General features: G+C 44.2%; 1 protein-coding gene across 1 annotated transcript in view; it reads left to right on the top strand.

Annotated features, from left to right (window-relative positions):
- Positions 1–24854, top strand: part of CFL2 (cofilin 2) — a 126914-nt gene extending 102060 nt beyond the window's left edge. Inside the window, exons 2-4 of the mRNA XM_063947876.1 lie at positions 15287–15594; positions 22206–22282; positions 24510–24854. Coding sequence (XP_063803946.1) covers positions 15287–15594; positions 22206–22282; positions 24510–24625 — 501 coding nt within the window. The 3' untranslated portion in view covers positions 24626–24854. The remainder of the gene's footprint in view (positions 1–15286; positions 15595–22205; positions 22283–24509) is intronic.
- Positions 24855–25588: the final 734 nt, after the last annotated feature.

Raw genomic sequence — 25588 nt, 5'->3', positions numbered from 1 at the left:
CCATTTCTTGCGGCGGGCGAGGCGTGCCTTCGCACAGGGTACCCGCCGCGGCTCTTTGGTGGCTCCTGGTGCTCCCCCTCCTCCCTGCCATTACTACTCCACTCAGGGGCGGAGTTTCACATAATGACGCATTTGCGTCATGGCGTCCCAACACAAATGCGTCATTACGTGAAACTCCACCCCTGAGCGGAGTACTAATGATGGGGAGGAGGGGGAGCGAGGACACTAGGACAGACTAAGCAACGGGCGGGCAGGAGGAGAAGGAGGAGGGAGATGCTAATGGGTGGCCGGGTGGGCACGCACGCGCTGTAAACCAAAGAGCACTACGCAGCCCTGGCAACTAGCATTACACAACCCTGGCAACTGACGGTTGACGGTTAACTAATACCCTATGGGTACTCTTACTGTTATACCTACTTTTTACCTCAATTAAGATGTCTCATATACCGAGTATTCAAATTGATTTATATTAATGTTTGAAAAAAGATGTTTTGTTGCCTTACTGGTTATTAATCACTATCTGTGTCAATGCTTGGCAGACGTGTCACCATTAGGCATTTTATTAACAAGGTACTCAGTCAAATATAGAAAAGGACCCATGCATCTATCTAGCATATAGATGAAAATATGTATATTAGTTTTGTATACTCTGTATTGGGACTGTTCACCCAAAAAAGAGGGAGGGAAAATGTAACATATGTGTCAATACCTAATCAGGTTTTGTCAAAGAAGAGGAGAAATTAATAAAAGGGGGAGTTTTGTGTTTAACACGCCGTGCATGTAAGTCAAAAAGATCAAGTTCGTACACAATTGAAAAGATTGATTACTCAAATGCAGGTGCCTTTAAGGGGGTCAGTATAGGCTTACCACAGTGTGCATGTAAGACAATCTTGAGTCAAATCTTTGGAGAAAAATATAAGGGTTAGAATAGATGTGGATTTCCTACTTCTACTTCACGCTAATGTAAAGTTTGTCTGCAACATTTATTCCTGCCTTTTTATTAATGTTTGTCTTTTGCCACATTCATTTTATATAAGTATAATTTAAAGTTACATTTTGCCTTTTTATTAATGTTTGTTTGTCTTTTGCCACATTTATTTATATAAGTATAATATATATATATATATATATATGTGTGATTTAACCAATTTGTATAAACAACAGGTTTTGTCCATTTTCCAGTGTTTGGTAGCAAATGGTCGATTGTCAGTTGCAGACCCTCCAACATGACCCGCCCCACTAGGTACAAAATGCTCTGTTCCTGGACTTCCCTCTTAATTTATGATTTCCATCACCTGTGTTGAACTAGTTAAATGATAAGAAAGCGGTTTCTTCACAGGTGATGGCAATAATAAATTTAGAGGGAAGTCCAGAAACAGAGCATTTTGTACCTAGTGGGGTGGGTCATGTTGGAGGCAGTGGCGTCACAAGGCGGGTGCGGCCCGCACCCGGGTGTGACGCCTGGAGGAGGGTGACACCAAATGTCAGCTCCTCCGCACTGACAGGAACCAGGTGCTGCAGTGAGAAAGTCTCCTACAGCACCCGGCTCCTGTCATAGAAGAGGAGCCGACAGCGGACGGAGACTGGCTCTGGGGGAAGCCCCGCATCTCCGGAGATGCTGGGCACGCCCCCAGAGTGACGATTCCGGGATCCCGTGAAGCCACGCCCCCTAAGTACAAGACCACGCCCCCTTTTTGCCGCGATCGCGGCAGGAGATCAGGGGCGCGCACCGGGTGTCACCACACCCGGTGACGCCTCTGGTTGGAGGGTATGCAGTTGCTCTCATCCATGCCAGATTGTATGCCCAATTTAAGACCTCTTTTTGTGGAGGAATCTCAGGTGTATTCTGTGAGTGTAATTAATAGGAAAAGTGTTTTTGCAGCAGACTGTTCCTGCAACACAGTATACATTAATGTAACAATATTATATTTAGTAGGGATATATTTTCTGCAAACAAATTCTGACACTGTTTTATGCACAGTTGTATGTCAATCAGTACGGCATTCACCAAACAATTGTTACATTGCAGTATACATTTGACTAGCAAAAATACATTTACTTTATGTGTTATTTCATAACAACTTTTACAGAATTCCTCTACATTGCATTAGTTTTTAGAGCAGGAAGATATAATTGTTTGTGCTCTAAATTCAACAATCTTTTTCAATTATCATTTCAATAATATTGCAATCATTTCTATTTGCGGCAGTCTATGGGTGATCTAATGATACATTGTAGTTCTTTAAGGGTTGCTCGGCGGCAAGTCCCCTTTGTATGACAACATACCTTCCAACATGACCCTCTCCAGGCAGAGCCGGCCCTAGCCAATTTGATGCCCTAGGCAAAATTTTGTCTGGTGCCCCCTAGCTCTGCCGCTAGTTCTGCATCTGTACCTGCAACGCTCAGGTAGTGGGGCCCACCGGGGGGTTACCCTGTGGGCCAGTTCAACTCTGCACAATGCCACACAGTAATGACCATAATACATATAATTCCACACAGTAAAGTAACCTTACACATATGCCCCACATTAGTAATGCCCATAATACACATAATGCCACACAGTAATGCACCTTACACATATGCCCCACATTAGTAATGCCCATAATACACATAATGCCACACAGTAATGCACCTTACACATATGCCCCACATTAGTAATGCCCATAATACACATATACTGCCACATATACTGCCACACTTGCTGGTTATACAAAAAGATCAGTATCAAACATGTAGAAACTGTCCATTCTCTTCACTATTCAGTGTGTTTGCTGGTGTCTGTTACTCCCGTTAACTGCATGCACTTTACTTTATACTGTGGGAGCTAAATGCTCTGCCCTCCAGTCTGATGTGTCCAAAAGTCACGCTGCACTGATGTTTCATATAGAAATAGTACAACGCAACTTACTGACCACGTTACAGTGCTAGATGTCAGGGGAATTTTACGGTATGGACTGACTAGGAAATAAAGTGTGGGGAGAACACTGCCCATGTTATGTCCCTGCAGACACCTAGGGTTTGCACAGGGATAAGGGACACACACAGGATGGCAGGGTCCCCCTCCCCCATGTGCACAAGCAGTATAGGTGATGTCAGGTTTCTGTGAAGCAGTCTTCCAAAATACACATGTGTTATCATAAGAAGCCATCCAGTAATAACCTTATATAGTCAGTAAAAATGTCACAGGTCCAGGAATTGCATTTACTGGGCTTCTGCTGTCTGTCTGAGGTCTCACAAGTCAGGGGCATTCAAGCATGTCAGAGGAAGTTTAAGGCACAGTGTGCATTTTTTTTTACAAATGTAAACAGCAGTATATACAAGTACTGATTGAATACATTTGGAAAGTAACAGTTAGTTTGCGGACTGTCCCTCTCAGCATGAGATGCTGCAGGGACATGCTTGGATGCCCCTAGACATGCTTGAATGCCCTAGGCAAATGCCTAGCCTGCCTATAGCTAAGGCCGGCTCTGTCTCCAGGAGGGACACAATGCTCTGCTCCTGGAATTCCCTATTAATTTATGATTGCCCTCACATGTGCTGAAACACCTTTCTTATCCATTAACCTGTTCGACACAGGTGCCGGCAATCATAAATTAAGAGAAAAGTCCAGAAGCAGAGCATTTTGTTCCTCCTGGAGAGGGTCATGTTGGGCGGTATGTCACAAACAGATTAGATGTTAGTTGTACTGATATAGTTTATCTCATATTCATGCTCAATATATGGGAAGAATAAGGACACTGCTGCTGCTTTCTCCAATATGTAATTCAGACATGATCGTAGCAGCAAATTTGTTAGCAGTTGAGCAAAACCTTGGCCCTCATTCCGAGTTGATCGCTCGCAAGGCGAATTTAGCAGAGTTGCTCACGCTAAGCCTACGCCTACTGGGAGTGTATCTTAGCTTCTTAAAATTGCGACCGATGTATTCGCAATATTGCGATTACAAACTACTTAGCAGTTTCAGAGTAGCTTCAGACTTACTCGGCATCTGCGTTCAGTTCAGTGCTTGTCGTTCCTGGTTTGACGTCATAAACACACCCAGCGTTCGCCCAGACACTCCCCCGTTTCTCCGGCCACTCCTGCGTTTTTTCCGGAAACGGTAGCGTTTTTATCCACACGCCCCGAAAACGCCGTGTTTCCGCCCAGTAACACCCATTTCCTGTCAATCACACTACGTTCGCCAGAGCGAAGAAAAAGCCGTGAGTAAAAATACTATCTTCATTGTAAAATTACTTGGCGCAGTCGCAGTGCGAATATTGCGCATGCGTACTAAGCGGAATTTCACTGCGATGCGAAGAAAATTACCGAGCGAACGACTCGGAATGAGGGCCCTTGTGCACTGCAGGTGTGGCAGATATAACATCTGCAGAGAGAGTTAGATTTGGGTGGGTTATTTTGTTTCTGTGCAGAGTAAATACTGCCTGCTTTATTTTTTCACTGTAATTTAGATTTCCGTTTGAACACACCCCACCCAAATCTAACTCTCAATGTAAATGTTATATCTGCTCCCCCCCCCCCCCCCCTCCCCTGCAGTGCCCAGCTGCTAACAAATTTGCTGCTACAATCAGGTCTGAATTACCCCCATTGACACCAATGTGTTGGTGTTCACTTGTACCAGAATGAATCAGCTATTTAGATTTGTGCATGTTGTGCCTGTTGTACGGGTTCGTGTGCACTGCATCGGTTGACCAGAAGTGGATGTGCTTAAAGTGGTCCAAGAGAGGTGCTGGAACTCACCCACCTCCCCGCCACCCATGTAATAAGGGGATTGTGCGTGCACAAAAAAAGGGGCGTGGTCTAAAAAAATGGTTGTGGTCATGCAATAGTATCCCCAATTAAAATGATGCCCCACGGGCCACAGTAGCACAATCTTATTCACATTACACCACATAGTAGTGTCCCTTATTCATATTATGACACATATTAGTGCCCCTTATACACAAAACCTACAGTAGTAGCACCCCTAATACACATAATGCCCACCGTAGTAGTACCACTAAAACACATAATGCCCACAGCAGTAGTGCCCCTTATATAATGCTCACAGTAGTAGTGCCCCTTATGCAATGTCCACTGTAGTGGTAGTGCCCCTTATGTAGAGCCCACAGTAGTGGTGCCCCTTATGCAGTGCACCTAGTAGTAGTGGATTGGATGAAGTTTCGGTGGATGGTAGTGAAGAAATGACAGAGCTGAAGGAGTCTGTTCCCTCTAGTATCCAGAGGAGTGGTACCTCCGGCACTGATGGGACAAAAGAAAGTGGGGTAACTGGTCAGATTGTGGTGGTACAGGATTCTATTATCAGGAGAACAGATAGGGTAATCTGCTACCAGGACCGCGATTGCCGTACAGCCTGTTGTCTCCCGGGTGCTCGGGTACGGCACATCGTGGACTGGGTAGAAAGATTGTTGGGAGGGGCTGGTAAAGACCCGGCGGTCTTGGTGCACATTGGCACCAACGACAAAGTTAGTGGTAGGTGGGATGTCCTTAAGAAAGATTATAGGGATTTAGGCTAGAAACTGAAGGCAAGGACATCTAAGGTAATATTCTCTGAAATATTACCTGTTCCGCGCGCTGGCCAATGGAGGCAGAGGGATATTAGGGAAGTAAATGTGTGGCTTAGAGACTGGTGTAGGAAAGAGGGGTTTGTGTTCCTGGAACACTGGGCAGACTTCTCAATCAGGTGCCATCTTTTTTGTTGCAATGGATTGCACCTGAATGAGGAGGGGAGAAGGATGGTTAGAAGGTTGGAGGAGTTTTTAAACTAGGTGCTGGGGGGAGGGTTTAGCTAGAAACTACAAGTCATGTAGTGAGAACAGCGGGGATGGAGGTAGCGAATGAAATGGGGGTGGAGAAGGTGGGAGAGAAAGAGCAGCCAGCAAAGGCAAGGGTATTAACAAAGGTATTACCAAAACACTAACAACGACTATGGGTCATCATTACTGCATTTAGAAAATGATGTCCCTAGCACTAGGGGAAATACTTATCTTAAATGTATGTATGTAAATGCTAGAAGCCTTACAGGTAAAAAAGGTGGAACTAGAAGTCCTTGCAGAAAGCAAACAGTATGATATTATAGGCATTACTGAAACTTGGTGGGATTAATCTCATGATTGTACAGTCAATCTAGAGGGTTATACTCTGTTCAGGAGAGACAGATTAAATAAACGGGGTAGAGGGGTATGTCTTTACATAAAGCCCATTTTTAAACCTGATATATGGGAAAATCTCATGATTGGACAGTCGAGGGGACTGTAAATACTGTTGAGACGTTATGGGTAGAAATTGCATGTGGGGGTAAGGGAACAAAAAAAGATAGTATTGGGGTTATGCTACAAGCCGCCTGGTATTAATGTGTCTGATGAGGAAATGTTACTGAAGCAAATTGAAAAAGCAGCAGGAGTAGGAGACATAATAGTGATGGGAGATTTTCACTATCCAGAGATAAATTGGACAAACGACTCAAGTGATACTGCTAGAGGTATTATGTTTTTAAACACACTAATACCTCTTTCACACCGGCAATGCCGGATCCCACCCGGCAATTGGAAAAGGGTCCTTCCCGGTTGGGATCCGGCATTGGCCGCTGCTGCTGGTTTCCTCGACCCGGCAATATGCTGGGTGGGTTGCCACAGCAGCGGGGGGCGGAGGTGGAGGCGGCGCTGGGAGATGAGATCATCTCTGCGCCGCCTCTCACTGCTGTAGTAAATGGGTCCCAGGTCGCCCGTTTACGCTGCCATTAACCCGGTATTTAACCCGGGTATAGCACTGCTTTATTCCCGGGTTGAATTGCCGGGTCAAGCGACCCGGGATTTTGGCTATGCCCCTTTCACACCGCACGCTGGCCGTGTCGACCTGGCAATATACCGAAAGGGGTATAAATGATAACTACTTACTACAACTAATCGAGGAACCTACTAGGTATAATGCAATCTTAGACCTGGTATTAACTAACAATGGGGAATTGATATCAAATATTATAGTAGGGAGGCCCATGGTAAACAGCGACCACAATATGGTCACATTCAATATCAGTTTTCATAAGCAGTCCTATATTGGCTCAACTAGGACTCTAAACTTTAGCAAAGCAAACTTTGACATGATGAGGGAAACCTTAAGGGACACTGAATGGGAAATATTGTTCCAAGGAAAAAATACTATGGAGAAGTGGGAGGTATTAAAATCCCTGCTCGTAAATAATACTCGCAAATTTATTCCCATGGGCAGCAAACAAAGGATTAAAAATTCCAAACCAATGTGGTTTAACAAACAGATTAAGGAACTAATGGGCGAAAAAAAGGCAAGCATTCAAAAAATACAAATCAGACGGGAATACGGAGTCATTCCAGCACTATAAGGATTGTAACAAAATAATCAAAAAAGAAATGAGCGGCTAAAGTAGAAACTGAAAAGCAACTAGCAAAGGATAGCAAATCAAACCCCAATTTTTTTTTATTAATTATATCAACAGCAAAAGATCAAAAAAGGAGAGTATAAGCCCTTTAAAGGACAAGCTGGGAGTCTTAATCAAAAACGATAATGACATAGCAGAAAAATTAAATGAGTTTTTCTCATCGGTCTTCACAAGAGAGTTGCAGGGATTAACACACAATCTCAACAAAGATAATGTCCCACTGCTAAGTGCTTCTTTAAGTGAGGAGGTAGTCTATGATCGATTAAAAAAATTAAGATTAATAACTCACCTAGTCCCAACGGAATTCACCCAAGGGTTCTCATGGAGCTTCACTCTGAACTAGCAATTACTCACTTACATCAGGCAGCAGTGGCGTAACTACTGCTCCCGCAGCCCTCACGGTGGCTTGGGGGCGCAGGGCTGCGGGGGCGCCGCCACTGATTTAGCGCAGATTGACATGCGGACGAGCATCCGCATGTCAATCTGCTGTCTCCTCTCCCTCCTTCCCTCTGCTGCTGTGATGGAGGGACAGGGAGGGCACAGCGCGCGCCTCTCCTATGTCCCTCCTGGGTTTCCGGCGGGTCTAATAAATGAAGTGCCATTCGTGAGCTCTGATTGGCTCACAAACCGGCGCTTCCTTTAACAGACCCGCCGGAGACGCAGGAGGGACACAGGAGAGGCGCGCGCTGTGCCCTCCGTGTCCCTCCATCACAAAACAGCGGTGGAGCGTGCACGCGCGGGGGGGGGATTTAACTGGCACTGGGGGAGCATATTCGGCACAGGGGGAGGGGGAGCATATTTTGCATTTCGGGGGGCATATGTGGCACTGAGGGGGTATATGTGTACCTGGCAGATGGGGAGGGGCTATATTTGGCACTGGGGGCATGTGAGTACCTGGCACTGTGGGGGAATATCTGGCACTGGGGGCATATGTGGCACTGGGGGTATATGTGTACCTGGCACATGGGGGGGGGCTATATTTGGCACTGGGGCATGTGAGTACTTGGCACTGTGGGGGAATATCTGGCACTGGGGGCTTATGTGGCACTGGGAGCACAGCCCTAGCTACAAGCACTACCCCCTAGCAACGAGCATGACACCCAGTGCATGAAACCCCTGGCAACGAGCATGACACCCAGTGCATGAAACCCCTGGCAATGAGAATGACACCCTGAGCATGAAAACCCCTGGCACCATGCATGGAACCAAGAGCATGAAACCCCTGGCAACGAGCAGGTAATTTAAAAGTAATTAGAAGCCTTACTGTAGGACTTAATGTGTAATGGGCATTATGGTGTATGGCATAATGTATCACGGACATTACGGTGTGTGCCATAATGTGTCACAGGCATTACGGTGTGTGGCATACTATATCACGGGCATTGTGGTATGTGATATAATGTCTCAGGGGCATTGCAGTGTGGCATAATGTATACCTGGCATTGCGGTGTGTGGCATAGGGTATAACGGGCATTGTGGTATGTGTCACAGGCATTACGGTGTATGGTATACTATATCACGGGCATTGTGATATGTGGTATAATGTCTCATGGTCACTGCAGTGTGTTGCATAATGTATCATGGACATTGCGGTGTGTGTCATAATGTGTCAGGCATTACGGTGTGTTGTATACTATATCACGGGCATTGTGGTATGTGGTATAATGTCTCAGGGTCATTGTGGTGTGTGTCATAATGTGTCACAGACATTGTATGTGCTATAATGTATCAGGGGCATTGCAGTGTGTTGCATAATGTATAACGGGCATTGCGATTCCTGTCATAATGTGTCACAGGCATTACGGTGTGTGGCATAATGTGTCGGGGGCATTACGGTGTGTGCATATTGTGTCATGTGCATTATTGTGTGTGGCATAATGTCTAGGGGCCATTGCAGTATGTGGCATAATGTATACTGGGCATTACTATAATTGAAAAATGACAAATAATGTAAGGGGCATGAATCAGGATTATTTTTCTTTCCTGTGGTGGCTAACGTCTGGGTGTGCAGGTTGCAAAACTGGGGTATAAGGTAGTCTTTTCCTGCAGTGCCACGCCCCTTTATGCGAAACCACTGCCATTTCAACGAAACCACGCCCCCTTTTCCTGGCGCGCGCGCACCTTCGGCCAATTATGGGGGATGGCGGATGGGGGGCGCCAAAGAATTTTTTGGCTTGGGGGAGAAAAATTTCTAGTTACGCCACTGTCAGGCAGGGTTCCCAAGAATGGCGTATAGTGGAAGTAGTGCCGATATTCAAATAGGGAAGTAAAGCTGAACCGGGAAATTATAGACCAGTTAGTCTTACATCTATAGTGGGGAAAGTACTGGAAGGTATTCTAGTGGATAGTATACAGAAGGTCCTTGAAGCCAATAAGGTTATTAATAGGAGCCAACATGGATTTGTGAAGGATAGATCATGTCAAACTTACTAGGCTTTTAAGAAACAGTTAGTGTGAACCTTGATCGGGGTAAGGAGGTGGATGTAATCTTTTTAGACTTTGCTAAAGCTTTCGTCACAGTACCGCACATGAGACTTATCTATAAGTTACAAGAACTAGGGCTAGGGAGCACAATATGCACTTGGGTCAGAAATTGGTTAGATAATAGGGAGCAAGCAGCGCGTTGTGGTAAATGGAACTTTTTCAAATTGGACTGAAGTACTTAGTGGTGTGCCACAAGGGTCTGTACTTAGACCACTATTGTTCAACATCTTCATTAACGATCTAGCAGTAGATCTAGAGAGCATGGTGTCAATTTTTACAGACGATATCAAATTGTGTAAGGTTATAAATACGGAGGGAGACGCTGAGTCTCTTCAGAACGACTTAGTTAAACTGGAAGCATGGGCAGCAAAATGGAAAATGAGTTTCAATACAGACAAGTGTAAGGTAATGCACTTTGGTAGCAAGAACATAAATAACACCTACATACTAAATGGGGTAATATTAGCGGATTCTGTACTGGAAAAATACTTAGGTGTTCACATAGATAGCAAGCTAAGCAGCAGTACCCAAAGTAGGATCACAGCAAAAAAGGCTAACAAGGTATTAGCATGTATACAGAGGGGAATTGATGCAAGGGACGAGAGTGTTATATTCCCATTATATAAATCCCTAGTGAGGCCACATCTTGAATACTGTGCACAATGTTGGGCACCATACTACGAAAAGGATATCCTGGAACTAGAAAAGATTCATAGGTGGGTGACCAAACTAAGGGGATGGAGACGCTGGAATACGAGGAAATGCTTGCAAGACTAGGCATGTTCACACTGGAAAAGAGGAGACTAAGAGGGGACATGATCAACATTTACAAATATATAAGGGGACAATACACAGAGCTTGCGGGGGATCTGTTTTTTTTTGTAAGATCAACACAGAGGACGCGTGGACACCCATTTAGGTTAGAGCAGAGGAGATTTCACACACAGAGGCGAAAAGTTTTTTTCACAGTAATGACAATACGTGTTTGGAATTCCCTGCCTGAGAAAGTAGTAATGGCAGACTCGGTCAACACTTTTATGAATGGGCTGGATAAGTTTCTAATGGATAAGGATATACAGGGTTATGGTGCATAGTCACGCACTATAGTTATTAAAATAATGAGGAATAAGGAATAAACACAAAGGCCGACTTTAGCAACAGAAAAAATTAGTCCTAAAAATAATACAGCGTAGGAGACCACATGTAGGTTGAACTCGATGGACAAATTGTCTTTCTTCAACCTCAGAAACTATGTTACTATGACACCCACATGCCGTGTCCTGCCCCCCCCCCCACAAACAAGCGAGCGCATAGCAAGACAGCGATGCTCTCGCATGTTTAGGGTTGCCTCCTGCCTACACAGCCTAGCTACAAAGGCAGTTGGCGGGCAGCCATCCTTTGGGTCGCAGTGGCTGCGCGTGACGTCACGAAGCCGCCGCAGCCCACCTCAAGTTGATAGTACTTTAATGATTAGCTTGTGGCTATATAAAGGGTATCCGGGCTCTACGTCGACTACACTTAGGTTGACAGTATCTAGGTAGACCACTATTGGTCGACATGCATTAGGTCGTTAGGTTTTCTAGGTCAACATGGTCACTAGGTGGACATGTTCTTGGTCGAGATGACAAAAGGTCAGCATGAGTTTTTCACGGATTTTTTTCATTCTTTTAACTACAAATTGGACTACAGTTGGGAACGGTAACCTGTGCCGAGTGCAGCAGTAGTGGAGTGAGGCATCTTGCCCGAAGCATGGCAAGCGAACACGGTGCACTAATTGGGGTTCCTGGTTACTACGAAGAAAATGACACTATTTTTTTTTTAAAAACCTCATGTTGGCCTTTTGTCATGTCTACCTTGCTCATGTCGATCTAAGGTGTATGCCAACCAATTTTGGGTGTCAACATAGTTACTGTCGACCAATAGTGGTCGACATAGACACTGTCGACCTAAGTGCAGGGTAAATACTGGCTGCTTTATTTTGACACTTCAATTTAGATTTCATTTTGAACACACCCCACCAATATTAAGTCACTACTATTTGAATTACTTATGTGACATATCCATTTGGACTACTGTAGGATAAAAGTTTTCCATTTAAAGGGGAAATAACATCCGATTGTATTTAATTTTAATTTATATTTTGTAGTTGTGTTTAATTACATTTTATATTGAACATTGCTCTCTTGTAGCTTCATTATATTACTATATGGTTACAAACAGGGTAATAAATTTAAAGTTTACAACTAACACTGTCAAGCTTCATCTCTATGCTGTGTTATTGTGAGATACATTTGGCTGTATGTATATTTTGTATGTTTGTAAATATACTCTTTTTTTTAATAGCTCGTTTACACATTCTCTGATAACCAGGGGTGGATTGGCCATAGGGCTACCAAGAAGATTCTTGGTATGCCAATGTGTCTGCGGGGCCTATTTTGTGTGTTGTCAAGTGGCCCCACTCCCCACATGCCAGACAGCCCACCGCAGTCAGTACACTGCATTGTCCCCTTTCATTCTGTTATTCCATCTCTGCAGTACAGCAACTCTGTCATCCAGTGATGCTGCCATGGCTACACGATATGTTATACGTCTTGTGCTGCCCATGTCGGGTCACTCTACAAAATTTTACAGGGCCACTTTCAGGGCCATCTTAACAGCAGTGTAGGCCACTGGGCAAAGTAATGCACTGGGGTCCCTACCCATCCTACAGTGTTATCACCCCCCACCTCTATCAGCGGCAGCTTTGATGCCCTGTGGGTGGTAGGGTGTGTTTTATCTTCCACTCAGCATATAGTACTTGGAGCAGTAACTCCTGCTAAGGACAGTGGGACTGAATGACAAAGAAATCGCAAGTTGAGTTCATGAATGTTGTATAAGTATTATCGACAGAAGTGGTCAGGGAAGGAGACAGGGGTGGTCAGGAAATGCTGGGCTTCAAAAAGGTGGGAAGCTGCAAGTGAAAGTAATTAAAACGATAATTGGCAAGTGCCACCAACAGCGCCCCCTAACTTGGAGCGCTATGTGCGGTGCTCCCTCCGCACACACCTAGTTATGGCCCAGGTATCAGCTTTTATGAGCCGTGGATGGTAGGGGGTGTTCTATCTTCCGCTCAGCATGTAGGACCTGGAGCACTAATTTCTGCTAATTACTCCTTTACTGCACTGATTGTAGGAGATGGGGCAGGAGGGAGAACACCAAACTGTAGAAGGAGGCATTAGGCTGAATGAAGGGGCCCCGGTACATGACTTCCAGTGGTAGAGGGTTTTTAATATGTGGGGAGGGGTGGATAGTGGAGTGGGCTTAATATTCATAATTTTCCAGTGGGAGGGCGGTTTGCATAATTGCAGATATCTCCAGTTCCTGGGAATAGATATCTTGTCTTTCAAGGGGCTAAAAGTCTAGAGAGTCCCACCTTTCAGGAGATACTGGGACTTGGGGATCAGAGATCAGGAGCCAAAGCAATCCACCAACGAAAATCTAAAACTGCATACTAGGCACGTGGAGCTGGCGCAGGGACCAGCTGCTGGAAGATATCTCTGGTTCTGGGCATAGTAGAGACAAGATGTCAGACAGAACGCGAGATGCTTTGAAGTCTGATATCTCCAGCTCCCCTGTGCTGATTTTCAAAAATCTGGTACCCCTGGAAAAAGGGGACCCTCAGCTATCAGACTAGGGCAGTGGTTCTCAACCTCGGTCCTCAGGACCACACACAGTTCATGTTTTCCAGGTCACCCAGCAGGTGCACTGGTTATCACCAACTGTCACATTTTATAAATCTACAGGTGACCTGCAAAACATGAACCATGTGGGGTCCTGAGGACCGAGTTTGAGAACCTGTGGCCTAGGGCCCTTATACTCCTGGAGCCCTTTAGCAACTGCCCATTGAGCCCATACAAAAAGATGGCCCTGGCCACTTTTAGTTCCCAATCCGCCCCTAGTCTCAGACACAACTGCAGCAAAAGATGTAAGGAATCAGGCCCTATGAGGAGGGATCCCGTCCCCTTCAACAGACCCCATCTCCTCATCAGCCCACACTCCCCATTAGGGCTGCTTTCATAAATTTCCCGGGCTGGTTTTCCATCCTAATCCTCTCCTGCTGATAACTCACCTTGGCAAATGGATCCAATTCCTGAACTACCCACTTAACCTCTTCATTGTACACAATTAACACCTCTACAACTTTTGCGTTGAGACTGTATTATATAGCTTTGCGTTCTGGCTGGACCAGTAAGCAGTATGTAGCACTTAACCTCATGAATTAAACTCCTATTATGCTATTTAGAGAGGTGTCACTGGTGTGCAAAACAGTACTGCCTGTGAGCGCATCCAAAAATGGGCATGGTCTTGCAAACACGGGGCGTGGCCATGTAGAGCATCCCTGTTTTCATCACTCCTGGGACATGCCCAGCATGCTGCAGTGCCGGCACCTGCTCAGTGACATTTTGGTGTAACCCCCTCTGAGGGTGACCCCTGGGTTCAGCCTGCACCCCAATAGTGATGCCTGTGGATAAAGTGTGCAAATTTGCAAGCAGGGTCCTCTCACCTCTCTGTCTTTTTGATAATACCCAGTCTCGTTATATTACTGTTTTGCTCCCAATTATAAAGGGCTGCAGAAAATGCTGGCACTGTAAAAAGACATTTTAATAAATAATAGGTGTGTTTGGATTTGCATTCTGGCAATAGCTTGCAATATGGACAGGTATCCAGACTGTACATCTACATTAAAAAGGTCTACAGTCAATAGGTCGACCACTAATGGTGGACATGCATTAGGTCGACAGGGTCAAAAGGTCGACATGTAAAAGGTCAAAGGGGTCAAAAGGTTGACATGACAATGGGTGACATACACATGGTAGACACAAGTTTTTTCTCGTTCCTTTCTTTCTTTCTTTTTTTTCAACTTTTTCATACTTTACCATCCACTTTGACTATGATTGGGAATAGTAACCTTGCCGGAAGCATGGCGAGCGAAGCGAGCTATGTGAAGGGACTCAGTACACTAATGGGGCCTGTTTGTGGTAGAAAAGTGACAGAACACCCAAAAAAATAATTGAAAAAAATTGTGTCCACCATGTCCATGTGGACCTTTTGACCCTGTGGACCTTTGACCTTGTGGACCTTTTCTACTGTGTTCCTATTCTATGTCGACCTTTTGACCCTGTTGACGTAATGCAGGTCTACCATAAGTGGAAGCCCTATTCACTGTAGACCTTTTTAGTGTAGATCTAATAATCCACACCCATGTGGATAGTGTGAAGCAAGTGTGAAGTTATAGGGACATATCAGGCTCAAGCAGGCAGCTAAAAAATCATAGCCAGTAATTGTCCCTTGATTTTCATTAATGGCAGGTCATTTGGTACAGTGTCTAACATTGCGTACACTTGTCTTTAACAGGCATCTGGTGTGACAGTGAATGATGAAGTCATCAAAGTTTTTAATGAGATGAAGGTGAGAAAATCTCAAACATCTGAGGAGATAAAGAAGAGAAAGAAGGCTGTCCTTTTTTGTCTGAGTCCTGATAAGCGGGAAATAATTGTGGAGGAAGCTAAGCAAATCTTGGTGGGAGAAATTGGTGAAACAGTTGAGGATCCTTACAGGACCTTTGTCAATCTTCTGCCCCTCGATGACTGTCGATATGGACTGTATGATGCTACTTATGAGACCAGAGAGTCCAAGAAGGAGGACCTTGTCTTCATCTTCTGGTACATTCCTTAAAACGGTGTGGTAAATAATAGTGAAACCTAATGTCTTTTCCTAATATCAATATTGCAAAAACAAAGGTGTGAAAATTCTGATTCACTTATTTACAACTATACTTTTTGGCACCTGCATCTGTGCATGTCGCAAAATATAGATGCAAAGCTGCCCAGTGTAATCCCGTGACCAATCAGGTCTTTATGATCAGACTGGCAAATGTGTAATTGTGTGAGGCAGAGAAGAAACAAGGCTGAGGTCTGTGGAACATGCAATCACACTAGTGTATATACTGTATACTCACCAGGAAACCACAAGTTATTCAACCTGATCACCGGCAACAGATCACTGCAAGTATGGGCAACTCTAGTGAGCAACATAAGTTCTAACAAGTGGATATTTTATCATATTTTTAAATCCTTATCTTTTAAAATTCCTGTGGGGGATATCAGTAAGAGCCCTGGGTTTAAGACCCCATGGGGCACCAGACTAGACACTGGTTGTTGGAACCCAACTATCAACAATACAAAAATGTGTTTACATTGCATTCCCTTGCATACCACTTTATTTTATTACGCTTTTTGATCTTCATATTCTCATAGATTACTCTCCTCCCATAACTACCAAGACATTCTGGGGCTTGAAGTTCCGCACCAACTGGAGGTCAACTGTTGCATATTACTGACATGTTTCAAGTTTTGACTACATATATTGCTAATCCAAAACCTTTATTGTACTTTTTTAATTAGTATTAAAAATACTTTATTGACAGGTAGCGTTCTGTCGCATACATTGCCTGGGCAGCTTACCTAGCTACTCTGGTCTCAGTTGGTTCTAATAAAATGCCTTAGTAAGATAGATACAAAAATGGTTGTAGGTTGTATAGCCAGTGTAACAGGGTTGGGGAAATAACAACACATGACAGGAGGTGCTCAAACAACCCAGTACCAAAGTATCTAGCACAAAATTCTCTAGAATTAATTCTGCTGCCATCTTCTGCCATGCTTCCTAGCACAGCTATTCCGTTGGTCCCTGGCACTAATAAAACTCTGGCCTACTTACTGGCCGCTATCCAGCATCAGTGCCCAGAGCACCGGGCAGATGAGAGTTTTAAACTCTTCCTGTTCTCTGATGATGATTCAAAGCTGACTCTGGCAACCTGGAAAACCCGGAGTTCCATTCCAACATTGCATCTGCAGAGTGCACGGTCTTTGCTTTCCTCCCCCTTAAAGGGACCTGATCCTAAAGGAATTCAGGTGAGCGACATCTCCTCTCACCACACCAATAAAACAGAATACTGATTGCTATTGCAAACATATATTGATATATTTTTTAATTGGCCCTTTGTGGGTGTTTCAGTTAAGACTCTAAATAAATTTGGCAGGTTTTATCAAGGTTGCCCACCACCTGCAATATCCAGTAATGGTAATAGTTTTAGTATATATGTAATGCTAAATTTAGGGATTAAACACTTGTGTTATATGGAGGTAAAGATGAGTTAGGGAATAATGGCACTCATTTAGCATCAGTTGCAGTTTTGCTAAATTAGCAAAACTGCAACTGCTTGCGATCGCATGCTGGGGGCCGCCCCGCACAAGGCAAGGCCGCCCAGCACGCAAATGGCCGCCAACGATGCAATCTCTGTCTCCGCAAAACAAGGGATTTCCCCACAAAATAAGTGATTACCATCTTACCTGTCGCAGCGACAGCGTGTGATGTCAAATGGCCCGTACCCAACTGCATTCCTGATGCCATGACCCTACAATGCCATGAAGCAAACGCCTCTGCCTGTCAATCATATCAGGCACTGCGCATGCACACTCGTCATAAAATCGTCAGTATGATCGATACTGAATATGGCCCAATATACATATGTACAGTAATTCTCCTGTTAATCACCATTCAGTGAGTCTGGAGTTTTGATGTTTTACAATCCCAGAATGCATGGGTTGTAATTGATGCGTATCATCCAGATTATTGTTTGGTATATCTATACAGTATTTTGAGGCAGTTCTCCTGTTTAGGATCCTTCCATTTCTCTGGCTGCATCAGGGCTGTCTTTTCATATGGGCTCAATGGACATTTGCCCAAGGGCCCCAGGAGTATAAGGGCTCAAGGCTGATAGCTGAGGGTCCCCTCTTTCCAGGGGTACCAGATTTTAGAAAATTGACCCTGGGAAACAAAAGATATCAGCAGGGCCGGTGCAAGGTCTCTCTGCACCCTAGGCAAAGTTTCAGCCTGGTGTCCCCTAATCTGCAAACCCCCCACCCCCGCTTACCACCTCCCGGAGGTATCATTATACATAGGCAGAGAAAGGGGATGACACTCAAGGGGGGATATTCATTTGTTTGAAAAGTCAGTTGGGTGTCTTTTTCTTCCTATCTTACAGACAGGAAAAAAAACAGACACCCAACTGACTTTTCAAACATTTGAATTCCCCCCAAGGACTTTTAAAATGAAAAGCGCTGAGACACTATGCAACGCAGCCTGATAGCGGCAGCTGTACCTGATTAGACCAGCAGCCGCTGCCAGTGCAGTACAAAAGGAGTATGTCTCGTACACAGACATCCTTCAATTTATTGCTTGATGAATTCAGTGGTGCCCTCCAAGGGACGGCACCCCTTACGCAGTTGCCTAATGGAAGAGCCGGCCCTGGATATCAGACTTCAAAGCAGTTGTCCCCATCCGAGCCTATTAATTGCTCTTCCCAGCCAGATATCTTGGGTTCTGTATTCTACGAAAGCTGAGAGTCTCCCCTTTCGGTGGACACTGGCAGCTTGTCTCTACTACGCCAAGAACCATAGATATCAGCCTTCCAGCAGCTGGTTCCTGCTTCAGCTCCACACGTCTGATATGCAGTTTTATATTTTCGTCGGTGGATTGCTCTGGCTCCTGAAGTATGATCCCCAAGTCCCCAGTACTGCCTGAAAGGTGGGACTCTTTAGTTTTTTATCCCATTGAAAGCTAAGAAATCTATTTCAAGGAACTGGTGACATCTGCAGTCAAGCAAGCTGCCCTCCCGCTGGAAATGATTAATATTAAGCCCACTCCACTATCCACCCCTCTCCTGCATATTAAACCCTACCACCCTGGAAGTCTTGTAATGGGGCCCCTTAATTCAACCCAATGCCCCCCTCTACAGTTTATTGTTCTCACTCCTGCCCTATCTCCCACTATCCGAGCAGTAAAGGAGCAATTAGCAGAAATTATTGCTCCTGGTCCTACATGCTGAGTGGATGACAGAACAGGACATCAAAGCTGATGCTGGTAACACCCCCCACCCCTGCCGTCAGAGGATGGGTAGGGGCCCCAGTGCACTGCTTTGCTGAGGGGCCTACACTGCTGTTAAGACGGCCCTGGGCTGCATGGTACCAGTTGGGCTGCATGGTTCCTGTTTGAACTGTGTGTCCCGGGATCACTGATTGGTGATACAACTTATACATATTTTATAAGTTGTATATTATGAGAAAAATAGTCAAGTGCCAGAGGTGTCACATAAAAAAAAAAAAAAAAAAAAAAGAGTGGGGCCGACTTGTCTCAATACAGAAGCTAATAAAGAAAAGACACAGCTGGCCCTTAGCATCATAATGCAGCACTTTTGCAAAATACACGTTATTGATGATTGGAGAGCCACATGCATTCCAAATTGCTGCAGGATATTTGAGCATATATCAAGCAGTTGAACTTCAAATTATATACAGATAAGAGATTTTAAAGCTAAATATTTTGTCCAGTATGCAGAAAACACTATGGGACATCATCTAGTTCAGTTGGAAAACACACAAGATCAAGCATCTGTCTGACCAGAAAATACTTTCAACAATATGCAGCTAACCATCCACAACTAATCACCAAACTAAAAACAGATTTATGCCCTTATTTATCAATGAGTGTTAAATTGCACCAGCCAACCAGCGCCTAACTGTCATTTTTCAAACACAGCCTGTGACATGGAAGTTAGGAGCTGATTGGCTGGTGCAATTTATCACTCACAGTGAAATTTATCAATCATTGATAAATAAGGGCATTAGTATATTGGAACATGCAATGCATTTCTTGTTTACAGAATAAATGGTGATAAATAAAAATAATATTTTTCACATAATATTACAGTGAACTGTATATCTTTAACTTTAAAATTCTTAGAAGCCTCCAACAGTCGATTTCTAAATTCACATGGTCAGACAGCTACACCTTCTTCAAATGCATTCTAGTGGGGAGGCTTGGATGTGCTGGACAAGATAAAGTACTATTAGTTGGTGCAATGTGTTTACTCCATGGGGGTAATTCCAAGTTGATCGCAGCAGGAAATTTTTTAGCAGTTGGGCAAAACCATGTGCAGTGCAGGGGAGGCAGATATAACATGTGCAGAAAGAGTTAGATTTGGGTGGGTTATTTTATTTCTGTGCAGGGTAAATACTGGCTGCTTTATTTTTACACTGCAAATTAGATTGCAGATTGAACACACTACACCCAATCTAAAGGCCCGTACACACTGGTCGATATATCGGCCGTTCTCTTGAGCGGCCGATATATCGCGGGACCGTCGGCCAGTGTGTACGGCCGATACGTCTGTGAACTCCGTCGTTCACAGACGTATCGCGTCGGCCGCGCAGCACAGCCGACGGCCAATATATCTAACGATATATTGGCGCGCCTCGCTGTGTGTGTACGGGGCGGTCGTCCGACCGCCCGTACACATGCTGCGGCGGCCGGCGGTGATTGACAGCTGAACTGGGCAGGCGCCCGCCCAGTTCATGACGTCAGTCCCCCGACGGATCGGGCAGTGTGTATGCACAGCACACTGCCCGATCCGTACATAGATATATCTGCAGATCAATTGACCCACCTTAACTCTCTCTGCACATGTTAAATCTGCCTCCCCTGCAGTGCAAATGGTTTTGCCCAACTGCTAAAAAATTTCCTGCTGCGATCAACTTGGAATTACCCCCTTTGTTAGCAGTTGGGCAAAACCATGTGCACTGCAGGGGAGGCAGATATAACGTGCAGAGAGAGATAGATTTGGGTGTGGTGAGTTAAATCTGCAATCTAAATTGCAGTGTAAAAGTAAAGCAGCCAGTTTACCCTGCACAGAAACAAAATAACCCACCCAAATCTAACTCTCCCTGCAAATGTTATATCTGCCCCCCTGCAGTGCACATGGTTTTGCCCAACTGCTAAAATATTTCCTGCTGCGATCAACTTGCAATTACCCCCCTTGTTGGCACAGTGTGAGGACATCCATGGATCCTAGTCTATCTAACATGAACTCCATCTATTAATGAAGTAGCAAGTCTTTATTAATGTGTGACAAAAGGAATTTAAAGGTGGTGTACAGCTATGTAAATACATTTTATAACTTTTTTTTTTCTCCTTTATTATTGCAATTATTCTATAAAATTCAACCCATGTGTTGCCTTTTCTCCATATCAGAGCCATGTGAAGCAGGGTCATACCCAGAAGTCCAGGCTCCCCAAGCAAATTGAAGGACTGGACCCACCACCCTCATCATACATATAATAATTTTTGCTTATAACTTAACTATTTATGCTGTATAGCGCAAACTACTGAAACCCTGCCCGTAAAAAATGTAAAATATAGAAGGAGAAGTAATATACTGTGGTATGTGAAGAGGGATACAACCCAAACTGCCTGAGGGTGGAAGAGAGAGAACTGAGAACATGCCAGCTTCCATTATACTGTAGGTTGCCCACCTACCCCCCTTTATAAGGATGTCGTGTTGGAGGCAATTTGGATTAAGATCTTAATTTCACCCTAGTTACCACAGGGGTGTAACAGATATAGAAAAACTGTGGGGGAGGAAGGGTGCCACTCTATACCCCATGAGCGGAACTAAAACTGGGCTTTTCTGCATATATCATCCCTGCATTATGCTCAGTAGAACACAGCAGCTTCCTATAGCCACCAATAGACCCTCTGCCACTAGTTATAAGGCTTTTCCTACTACACTAAGGGGGATATGTATCAGCCTTGAAGAGAGATAAAGTTGAGAATTTGCCCAAAACAACCAATTTGCTCCTGTCAGTGATTTAGCACAGTCTCCCCTAAAGGACTAGATGCATCAATGTTGATTTGAAATAAATCCTACTATATCAGTTAAGGTTCCCCCAAATATACATGATCTGTTTTAATTCTACAGAGCAGTCCCCATAGGTTTCTATGGTGACTCCTATCTGCACATATGAATCAAGCTCCGAAAAATAGTTAATTGTATTAAAATGTGCAACTTAAGGGGGTACACACGGAGAGATCCATGCTTAAAATCTAAGCAATCTGACTAGATTGCTTTGAAGTTAAGCATGGATATCTCCGTGTGTATACCCGTCGCTCCCCACCTGTCACCGCGCCCCTCGCTCAGCACACATCGTTGAGAATTGTGTCCCTGGTCATTGTCCTTCACTTTATCTAAATTTTTTTTTATGTTTTATTGTCTGCTGTGACGACACAGTTGATCTATTCTCGACCTGCACTGTTATTGTTCATACTTTCAGTTCAAATTATAATGGTTGTTAGTTATGTTTCTCTTTGGAGTTGATATTGTAATAATAAATATGTGGTGTATCAGGACTAGGTTATTCTTTTACATTTTATTTTCTAGGGCTCCTGACAATGCACCACTTAAAAGCAAGATGATATATGCCAGTTCTAAAGATGCAATTAAGAAGAAATTTACAGGTTTGGACTTCTTTATTTCTACATTCAAAAAAGAAATCAGTCCAAATGGCACATCCTATATAATAATAGACTAATCTGCTCCTCACCTCTATTATGTGAGCCAGATGCCACTAGAGGCCGCCACACAGAACAAATGACTCCTCTGTGTGCTGGAAGCTGTCACAGCTCAAAGTGAAATTAATACTATAGGGAGATGTTACAGCCTCCTACCCTGCCGCTGCTAATATTAATAATACTGATTCTGTTTCACACTTGCTGCATACAGAGAGAGGGGGCTGGGGAGAGAGTGTGGGGTAGGGGCAGATAGGGACTGGGGGAGACAGAAAGGGGGTGGGAGGGTTGGGGAAGATAGGGACTGAGAGAGAGAGATGGGGGAGGGGTTGGGGTAGATAGGGACTGGTGAGAGAGTGGAGTGGGAGGGGCAGATAGGGACAGTGGAGAGAGAGATGCAGATTTTTTCAATATAGTCACCTCTGTGGTGCTGCCTCTAACCACTGGAGGGCACCCGATGGACTCCGTTCGGGACACAGACACCCTATATACACTGCACCCCCCACCATATACTGCCCCTATATACACTGCACCCCCATCCTCTTCCATATTCTGCACCCCCCACCATGTACTGCCACTACATACCCCTCCATATAGTGTTCCCTATATATACAGGGCACTCCCCTCCTCCATATACTGCTCCTGCCATATAACACATACTCTGCAACCCCTCCTCCATATACTATGCTGCAACCCGTGGTTACTTGTCATCCAGGGACTCGGCAACAAGTAGCAGTAGTGTAAGCAGTGCGGTGACCGGGAGGAGGAGGGGTTGGTACTTGGGCTGCAGATGATTTGGTCGAGGAGGAGGTAGATAACTGGCTCAGCTGCTTTATATATACTACACACCGGTGGAGGGGCGGGGTCCTGTGCTTACCATTCCACACCCCCACAGACCCTCCGGCCAGCTGCTGGAGTCCTCTACCCCCAAATGAACAGAAGCTGTGCGGGGACTGGTGAGCTGTATATAGTGCAGTATATACATGCCAGTGCTGCTGTATATAGTGCAGCATCATTATTGGCCCTGCCCATTACAGATAAACAACATCTGTATTTATAAAAGGATAATGCTGTGCACACATACACTCACACACTCAGCGTGGCAGAACCCAGGCTCCCAGCAGCAGGACTTCCAGAAACCCGTCAGCTGCTGTGTGAGTAGTGACTGCCATACCCCCCCTCCCCTCCTCCTTATAATCCAGCCCTGGTGTCCATGTTTTTGACAGGATTTTAACTAATTTATCATAAAGAGACACCTGTCCTGTTTTGTAGACAAAATGGTTTTGGGGGCCATTATCCTGCCTAGCATGTTCCCCAGGTGTGCCCGCTGTTTGCAGTATACTAAATTTGAGGGCCTATGCTGAGTTATGGAAAAATGATATACATTTTTTAAGAGAAACTCACAACAAGCAGATGTCTAATGCTGGTCCTTGTTATATATTGAATCCTTCTGCACGGTCTGAATGCTGAATAACTGAATTAGGGCTCAGGATGGGTGAGCACATTGACTGAGCAGCTGGTTTGACTGAGGCCTGTTTCCAAGCTCAGCAGTTGACGTACACACAGTGATAGCTGGCGCCCTCTGACTGCATTTACCAACATGTCATTAATAATGCTCTCTATTTCAATCGGATTATTGGGCTTGATATTGCAGTGTGTGCAGTCATCTAAGGGAAAGCTCTGATTAGTAACTCTTGTGATAAGCTCAAGAGTCTCAGAATTATTAATCCTTATTTTGAGGTCTGGTACATGGAGAACATGCTAATTTACCTTCAATGGATTTACACTCTTCTACTAATACTTTCCCAAAAATCCCTTTTTTATACACCAGTTATTTGGCATGACCAGCCTCCTGGTGGTACTCTCTGCCATTCAATATGTTACACTTTTACATACATGTTCTCATTTTGCTAATATTCACACATTCTTTCTTCATGGCATCACTATCTCTCACTAGTATTTTACCATGTTAATGTATTTAACATACTATAAATTCAATGTTTAGTCATTGACAGTTGTCTTCTAAAAATAATTGTAAGAGAAAATGTCAACCTTGCAAAAATAAGTTTATATTAAAAAATTCCAAGTATTCCGACTAATATCTCAGCATGGTATAATGAATATTATGAGACTTTTATTGACTAAAGTGTATCTGACATGTCTTATGTTTTTTTAGGCATCAAGCACGAGTGGCAAGTGAATGGAATGGATGATATTAAAGACCGATGCACCCTGGCAGATAAACTAGGAGGAAATGTGGTCATTTCACTTGAAGGTGTTCCGCTAAAATGAACCCAATTCCTATACCGTCGAAGCTTACAGTATCTAAATAGCATTTCCTGTCATGACCATAGGGAAAGTTCTAGATTATTTATTTTTATTTTATTCAATTTCTTTTTTTTCCTCTATGAAGCAAATAAACCATTTTGGTGCTTGAGAAAACAAAGTAAAGAACTAAAATAGTGCAAAAATGTAGCGTTACCCTACAAACTTAAAATAAATGGAACAGCATTTATAGAAAGGATTGCAAGCTGGATTTCTTAACCATTAGTAAGTGTACCCACGCAGGGAGCATATTACATTTTCACCACTCAGTGTAAGCTTAATTGATTTACAGAAACTTTGAGGTAAATTTACTAGTGACACTTGTCAAAATCACTGCACTCTCTCAGTATTATTTTTTGTTTATATAAATCCAAGTAAAAAGCTACTTCTGTTATGGACAACATAATAAGGGTGGAATTCAGTTTCCGGTGAATACTTCTGCCAAGCCAAATCACCACACTTTATGGCAGCCCAACCTTGCGCAAAAGTGTTTGGCCGGAGGGGAAAGGGGGGGGGGGGGGGGGCAACATTTTGAGATGCTGTGCTATTGGTGGCATTCAAACACTGCAGCAAAGGCAATTTGCACCCTTTACCCTGAACTGAATTCCTCCCAAAGGGTGAAGGCAGAATGCTAGAACACAAGGTTGACTATAGCATATTGTTCAGCAGACAACCATGGGGAAGTGACCTCTTATACGGAATTAGTACGGGATGTAGTTATGTTACCGGTGGTCACAATACTGACGGCTACATCCTGCCCACGTGCCGGTAAGCCATACCCAACTCATTAGTACAATTCAAATCTCTAAAGGACTAATTTGATAAATATCAGACATGATACTTTCATAGGCATGTTGTTGGATATTTTTTTATGGTTTGGTATATCGGGGGTCATTCCGAGTTGTTCACTCGTTGACGTTTTTCGCTATG

This window comes from Pseudophryne corroboree, chromosome 12, assembly GCF_028390025.1.
Source record: "Pseudophryne corroboree isolate aPseCor3 chromosome 12, aPseCor3.hap2, whole genome shotgun sequence".
Classification (NCBI taxonomy): domain Eukaryota; kingdom Metazoa; phylum Chordata; class Amphibia; order Anura; family Myobatrachidae; genus Pseudophryne; species Pseudophryne corroboree.
Note: the sequence above shows the minus strand (reverse complement) of the source record. Positions and strands in the feature narration are given on the sequence as shown.